Source organism: Ranitomeya imitator, chromosome 2 (genome assembly GCF_032444005.1).
Source record: "Ranitomeya imitator isolate aRanImi1 chromosome 2, aRanImi1.pri, whole genome shotgun sequence".
NCBI lineage: Eukaryota > Metazoa > Chordata > Amphibia > Anura > Dendrobatidae > Ranitomeya > Ranitomeya imitator.
The window spans coordinates 649,798,593-649,806,728 of NC_091283.1; the positions used below are offsets into that span (position 1 = coordinate 649,798,593).

An 8,136-nucleotide genomic window follows, 5' to 3' on the forward strand; every position below is an offset into this window, starting at 1 on the left:
AGTAAATTTTTTGTGAAAAAGTTAAATGTTAATTTTTATTTAAACATTCCAAAAATTCCTGTGAAACACCTGAAGGGTTAATAAACTTCTTGAATGTGGTTTTGAGAACCTTGAGGGGTGCAGTTTTTAGAATAGTGTCACACTTGGGTATTTTCTGTCATATAGACCCCTCAAAATGACTTCAAATGAGATGTGGTCCCTAAAATACACCAAGGTTACTTACTGGTAGCCGGTTTTTCCGGAGCCCATGACAGCACACCTGAGAGAGGGATCCGCCCAGTCGGGACAGGAAACCTACTGAAATAAAAGGGCGGTACCTCTCCCTCGCTTCAGTTGGTTTTCAAAGCATGAGAGGCCTCCTTGGTTAGTACACATGGTAAACCACCACCACATCATAATAATAACAAAAACACCCAACTAAAAGTGCACACCAAAGGGAGAAAAAAGGGAGGGAATATACAGGTGCTGTCATGGGCTCCGGAAAAACCGGCTACCAGTAAGTAACCTTGGTGTTTTCCCGTCTCCCATGACAGCACACCTGAGAGATTTTTGGAGAAGAAACACCTTAGGGAGGGACCACCGCTTGCAGCACCCTTCTACCAAAGGTAAGGTCAGTTGAGGAGGATAGATCTAGCCGGTAGTGTCTAAAGAAGGTAGACGGTGAGGACCAGGTAGCGGCCTTACAAATTTGATCAATCGATACCTCTGCTTTTTCTGCCCAGGAAGTAGCCACGGCTCTGGTGGAGTGAGCCTTGATGCCTTCAGGGATCGGGGCACCACGAGAAGCATAGGATAAGGAAATGGCCTCCCTAATCCACCTAGCAATAGTACCCTTGGATACCCCATATCCCTTCCTACTACCCTGGAAAGCTATAAATAGGGATTGATCCTTCCTCCACTGACTAGTCAGAGATATACAGGTCCTTCTCAAAAAATTAGCATATAGTGTTAAATTTCATTATTTACCATAATGTAATGATTACAATTAAACTTTCATATATTATAGATTCATTATCCACCAACTGAAATTTGTCAGGTCTTTTATTGTTTTAATACTGATGATTTTGGCATACAACTCCTGATAACCCAAAAAACCTGTCTCAATAAATTAGCATATCAAGAAAAGGTTCTCTAAACGACCTATTACCCTAATCTTCTGAATCAACTAATTAACTCTAAACACATGCAAAAGATACCTGAGGCTTTTATAAACTCCCTGCCTGGTTCATTACTCAAAACCCCCATCATGGGTAAGACTAGCGACCTGACAGATGTCAAGAAGGCCATCATTGACACCCTCAAGCAAGAGGGTAAGACCCAGAAAGAAATTTCTCAACAAATAGGCTGTTCCCAGAGTGCTGTATCAAGGCACCTCAATGGTAAGTCTGTTGGAAGGAAACAATGTGGCAGAAAACGCTGTACAACGAGAAGAGGAGACCGGACCCTGAGGAAGATTGTGGAGAAGGACCGATTCCAGACCTTGGGGAACCTGAGGAAGCAGTGGACTGAGTCTGGTGTGGAAACATCCAGAGCCACCGTGCACAGGCGTGTGCAGGAAATGGGCTACAGGTGCCGCATTCCCCAGGTAAAGCCACTTTTGAGCTACAGAGAAGCAGCACTGGACTGTTGCTAAGTGGTCCCAAGTACTTTTTTCTGATGAAAGCAAATTTTGCATGTCATTCGGAAATCAAGGTGCCAGAGTCTGGAGGAAGACTGCGGAGAAGGAAATGCCAAAATGCCTGAAGTCCAGTGTCAAGTACCCACAGTCAGTGATGGTGTGGGGTGCCATGTCAGCTGCTGGTGTTGGTCCACTGTGGTTCATCAAGGGCAGGGTCAATGCAGCTAGCTATCAGGAGATTTTGGAGCACTTCATGCTTCCATCGGCTGAAATGCTTTATGGAGATGAAGATTTCATTTTTCAGCATGACCTGGCACCTGCTCACAGTGCCAAAACCACTGGTAAATGGTTTACTGACCATGGTATTACTGTGCTCAATTGGCCTGCCAACTCTCCTGACCTGAACCCCATAGAGAATCTGTGGGATATTGTGAAGAGAAAGTTGAGAGACGCAAGACCCAACACTCTGGATGAGCTTAAGGCCGCTATTGAAGCATCCTGGGCCTCCATAACATCTCAGCAGTGTCACAGGCTGATTGCCTCCATGCCACGCCGCATTGAAGCAGTCATTTCTGCCAAAGGATTCCCGACCAAGTATTGAGTGCATAACTGAACATTATTATTTGTTGGTTTTTTTGTTTGTTATTAAAACACACTTTTATTTGATTGGATGGGTGAAATATGCTAATTTATTGAGACAGGTTTTTTGGGTTATCAGGAGTTGTATGCCAAAATCATCAGTATTAAAACAATAAAAGACCTGACAAATTTCAGTTGGTGGATAATGAATCTATAATATATGAAAGTTTAATTGTAATCATTACATTATGGTAAATAATGAAATTTAACACTATATGCTAATTTTTTGAGAAGGACCTGTATACTGCAAAATAGCTCTTCTTACGTCAAGCGTATGAAATTTCTCTTCCCCTGGGTTCTTGGGATTATTACAGAAAGAGGGCAACACAATTTCTTGACTCCTATGGAATTTAAGAACTACTTTCGGCAGATATGCCGGCCGCCGTGATTCAGCACAAGGGTTCCCATCAGGACAGGAAACCCAACTGAAGCGAGGGAGAGGTACCGCCCTTTTATTTCAGTAGGTTTCCTGTCCCGACTGGGCGGATCCCTCTCTCAGGTGTGCTGTCATGGGAGACGGGAAAAAAATGGTGTTGTAAAAATGAGAAATTGCTGGTCAACTTTTAACCCTTATAACTCCCTAACAAAAAAAATATTTGGTTCCAAAATTGTGCTGATGTAAAGTATACATGTGGGAAATGTTACTTATTAAGTATTTTGTGTGACATATCTCTGTGATTTAATTGCACAAAAATTCAAAGTTGGAAAATTGTGAAATTTCCAAAATTTTCGCCAAATTTCCGTTTTTTTTCCACAAATAAACGCAGGTAATATCAAAGAAATGTTACCACTATCATGAAGTACAATATGTCACAAGAAAACAATGTCAGAATCACTGGGATCCGTTGAAGCGTTCCAGAGTTATAACCTCATAAAGGGACAGTGGTCAGAACCGTAAAAATTGGCTCGTCATTAACGTGCAAACCACCCTTGGGGGTAAAGGGGTTAATGAGAAACAAAATGAACTTTTTTCAATTTACCAAATGGCTGCAATGAAACAAAGAGTTGAAAAATTTAAAGGGGTCTGAATACTTTCTGCACCCACTGTACTTTGTGTGCATACATCTAGTTACATCCATACTGTGTGTACATACAAGTGGTTACATCCATACGGTGTGTACATACAAGTGGTTACATACATACGGTTACATACATACGGTGTGTACATGTGGTTACATACATACTGTGTGTACATACATATGGTTACATACATACTGTGTGTACATGCTATGGTTACATACATACTGTGTGTACATGCTATGGTTACATACATACTGTGTGTACATGCTATGGTTACATACATACTGTGTGTACATGCTATGGTTACATACATACTGTGTGTACATGCTATGGTTACATACATACTGTGTGTACATGCTATGGTTACATACATACTGTGTATACATGCTATGGTTACATACATACTGTGTGTACATGCTATGGTTACATACATACTGTGTGTACATGCTATGGTTACATACATACTGTGTGTACATGCTATGGTTACATACATACTGTGTACATGCTATGGTTACATACATACTGTGTGTACATGCTATGGTTACATACATACTGTGTGTACATGCTATGGTTACATACATACTGTGTGTACATGCTATGGTTACGTACATACTGTGTGTACATGCTATGGTTACATACATACTGTGTACATGCTATGGTTACATACATACTGTGTACATGCTATGGTTACGTACATACTGTGTGTACATGCTATGGTTACATACATACTGTGTACATGCTATGGTTACATACATACTGTGTGTACATGCTATGGTTACGTACATACTGTGTGTACATGCTATGGTTACATACATACTGTGTACATGCTATGGTTACATACATACTGTGTACATGCTATGGTTACGTACATACTGTGTGTACATGCTATGGTTACATACATACTGTGTACATGCTATGGTTACATACATACTGTGTGTACATGCTATGGTTACGTACATACTGTGTGTACATGCTATGGTTACATACATACTGTGTACATGCTATGGTTACATACATACTGTGTACATGCTATGGTTACGTACATACTGTGTGTACATGCTATGGTTACGTACATACTGTGTGTACATGCTATGGTTACATACATACTGTGTACATGCTATGGTTACATACATACTGTGTACATGCTATGGTTACGTACATACTGTGTGTACATGCTATGGTTACGTACATACTGTGTGTACATGCTATGGTTACGTACATACTGTGTGTACATGCTATGGTTACGTACATACTGTGTGTACATGCTATGGTTACATACATGCTGTGTGTACATGCTATGGTTACATACATACTGTGTGTACATGCTATGGTTACATACATACTGTGTGTACATGCTATGGTTACGTACATGCTGTGTGTACATGCTATGGTTACGTACATACTGTGTGTACATGCTATGGTTACATATATATACTGTGTGTACATGCTATGGTTACATACATACTGTGTGTACATGCTATGGTTACATACATACTGTGTACATGCTATGGTTACGTACATACTGTGTGTACATGCTATGGTTACGTACATGCTGTGTGTACATGCTATGGTTACATACATACTGTGTGTACATGCTATGGTTACGTACATGCTGTGTGTACATGCTATGGTTACGTACATGCTGTGTGTACATGCTATGGTTACATACATGCTGTGTGTACATGCTATGGTTACATACATACTGTGTACATGCTATGGTTACGTACATGCTGTGTGTACATGCTATGGTTACGTACATGCTGTGTGTACATGCTATGGTTACATACATACTGTGTGTACATGCTATGGTTACATACACCACATACATCAGTACAGCAATGACTACTAGCAGTCCTACATCGCTACTAACCTATACTTGGCGGCGAACCAACACGCTAAAGGAACTGTGGCGACGTCGATCATGTGACCTGTTGGCCTAGCATCACTTAGTGTTGCAGCTGGTTGTCCGTAAAGTGATCCGGACCTGCGCAGTGTTGTGATTTCCCCGGACTTTCTCTGTGAAGCGCTGCGTGTGGTGTGTTCTGCGCATGCTCTGTAGATGGGCTAGCCGACTCGTGCACAAATGATGAGGCGAACTCCAGTGTGGGCGCCCGGGCATTTTTATGTTGCTGTGGCACGTCGTTACGGCATGAGCCTCACTGGTGTGCACGCTGCCCATAGGCTTCCATTGGTAACGTTGCTTTTGTTTTTTGCAGTATAGCAAACTGCGAATTCATACAGCCAGAGTCCGAAAGGAACATTGCTGGTGCAGGAACATCTGCAGGAAGTGGGCTCAGGGGCAGGATAGCACATGGTCAGGGGCACGATAGTATGTGGTCAGGGGCAGGATAGCACATGGTCAGGGGCACGATAGTATGTGGTCAGGGGCAGGATAGCACGTGTTCAGGGGCAGGATAGCACGTGTTCAGGGGCAGGATAGCACGTGTTCAGGGGCAGGATAATACATGTTCAGGGGCAAGATAGCACATGCTCAGGGGCAGGATAGCACGTGTTCAGGGGCAGGATAGCACGTGCTCAGGGGCAGGATAGCACGTGCTCAGGGGCAGGATAGCACGTGCTCAGGGGCAGGATAGCACGTGCTCAGGGGCAGGATAGCACGTGCTCAGGGGCAGGATAGCACGTGTTCAGGGGCAGGATAATACATGTTCAGGGGCAAGATAGCACATGCTCAGGGGCAGGATAGCACATGTTCAGGGGCAGGATAGCACATTCTCAGGGGCAGGATAGCACATGCTCAGGGGCAGGATAGCACATGTTCAGGGGCAGGATAGCACATTCTCAGGGGCAGGATAGCACATGCTCAGGGGCAGGATAGCACATGCTCAGGGGCAGGATAGCACATGTTCAGGGGCAGGATAGCACATGCTCAGGGGCAGGATAGCACATGTTCAGGGGCAGGATAGCACATGCTCAGGGGCAGGATAGCACATGCTCAGGGGCAGGATAGCACGTGTTCAGGGGCAGGATAGCACGTGTTCAGGGGCAGGATAATACATGTTCAGGGGCAAGATAGCACATGCTCAGGGGCAGGATAGCACGTGTTCAGGGGCAGGATAGCACGTGTTCAGGAGCAGGATAGCACATGCTCAGGGGCAGGATAGCACATGCTCAGGGGCAGGATAGCACATGCTCAGGGGCAGGATAGCACATGTTCAGGGGCAGGATAATACATGTTCAGGGGCAAGATAGCACATGCTCAGGGGCAGGATAGCACATGCTCAGGGGCAGGATAGCACATGCTCAGGGGCAGGATAGCACATGTTCAGGGGCAGGATAGCACATGCTCAGGGGCAGGATAGCACATGCTCAGGGGCAGGATAGCGCATGTTCAGGGGCAGGATAGCGCATGCTCAGGGGCAGGATAGCACATGTTCAGGGGCAGGATAGCACATGCTCAGGGGCAGGATAGCACATGCTCAGGGGCAGGATAGCACATGCTCAGGGGCAGGATAGCACATGCTCGGGCAGGATAACACATGTTCAGGGGCACGATAGCACATGTTCAGGGGCACGATAGTACATGTTCAGGGCCAGGATAGCACTTGTTCAGGGCCAGGATAGCACTTGTTCAGGGCCAGGATAGCACATGTTAAGGGCCAGGATAGCACATGTTCAGGGGCAGGATAGCACTTGTTCAGGGCCAGGATAGTACATGTTCAGGGGCAGGATAGTACATGTTCAAGGGCACGATAGTACATGTTCAGGGCCGGGATAGTACATGTTCAGGGGCGGGATAGCACATGTTCAGGGGCACGATAGTACATGTTCAAGGGCACGATAGTACATGTTCAGGGGCAGGATAGTACATGTTCAGGGGCAGGATAGTACATGTTCAGGGCCAGGATAGTACATGTTCAGGGCCAGGATAGTACATGTTCAGGGCCAGGATAGTACATGTTCAGGGCCAGGATAGTACATGTTCAGGGGCAAGATAGCACATGCTCAGGGGCAGGATAGCACGTGTTCAGGGGCAGGATAGCACGTGCTCAGGGGCAGGATAGCACGTGCTCAGGGGCAGGATAGCACGTGCTCAGGGGCAGGATAGCACGTGCTCAGGGGCAGGATAGCACGTGCTCAGGGGCAGGATAGCACGTGTTCAGGGGCAGGATAATACATGTTCAGGGGCAAGATAGCACATGCTCAGGGGCAGGATAGCACATGTTCAGGGGCAGGATAGCACATTCTCAGGGGCAGGATAGCACATGCTCAGGGGCAGGATAGCACATGTTCAGGGGCAGGATAGCACATTCTCAGGGGCAGGATAGCACATGCTCAGGGGCAGGATAGCACATGCTCAGGGGCAGGATAGCACATGTTCAGGGGCAGGATAGCACATGCTCAGGGGCAGGATAGCACATGTTCAGGGGCAGGATAGCACATGCTCAGGGGCAGGATAGCACATGCTCAGGGGCAGGATAGCACGTGTTCAGGGGCAGGATAGCACGTGTTCAGGGGCAGGATAATACATGTTCAGGGGCAAGATAGCACATGCTCAGGGGCAGGATAGCACGTGTTCAGGGGCAGGATAGCACGTGTTCAGGAGCAGGATAGCACATGCTCAGGGGCAGGATAGCACATGCTCAGGGGCAGGATAGCACATGCTCAGGGGCAGGATAGCACATGTTCAGGGGCAGGATAATACATGTTCAGGGGCAAGATAGCACATGCTCAGGGGCAGGATAGCACGTGTTCAGGGGCAGGATAGCACGTGCTCAGGGGCAGGATAGCACGTGCTCAGGGGCAGGATAGCACGTGCTCAGGGGCAGGATAGCACGTGCTCAGGGGCAGGATAGCACGTGCTCAGGGGCAGGATAGCACGTGTTCAGGGGCAGGATAAT

The 8,136-nt window shown here is 46.3% G+C and overlaps 1 protein-coding gene across 2 annotated transcripts in view; it reads right to left on the reverse strand.

Moving 5' to 3' along the window:
- The window catches only part of LOC138667060 (oocyte zinc finger protein XlCOF7.1-like), a 69,049-nt gene extending 63,746 nt beyond the window's left edge, over positions 1-5,303 (reverse strand). The window contains exon 1 of one of the 2 annotated variants that reach the window (XM_069755307.1): positions 5,148-5,303. In XM_069755307.1, the coding sequence (XP_069611408.1) occupies positions 5,148-5,200 (53 nt within the window). In that variant the 5' untranslated portion in view covers positions 5,201-5,303. The remainder of the gene's footprint in view (positions 1-5,147) is intronic. The other variant, XM_069755308.1, reaches the window with a different exon arrangement.
- Positions 5,304-8,136: the final 2,833 nt, after the last annotated feature.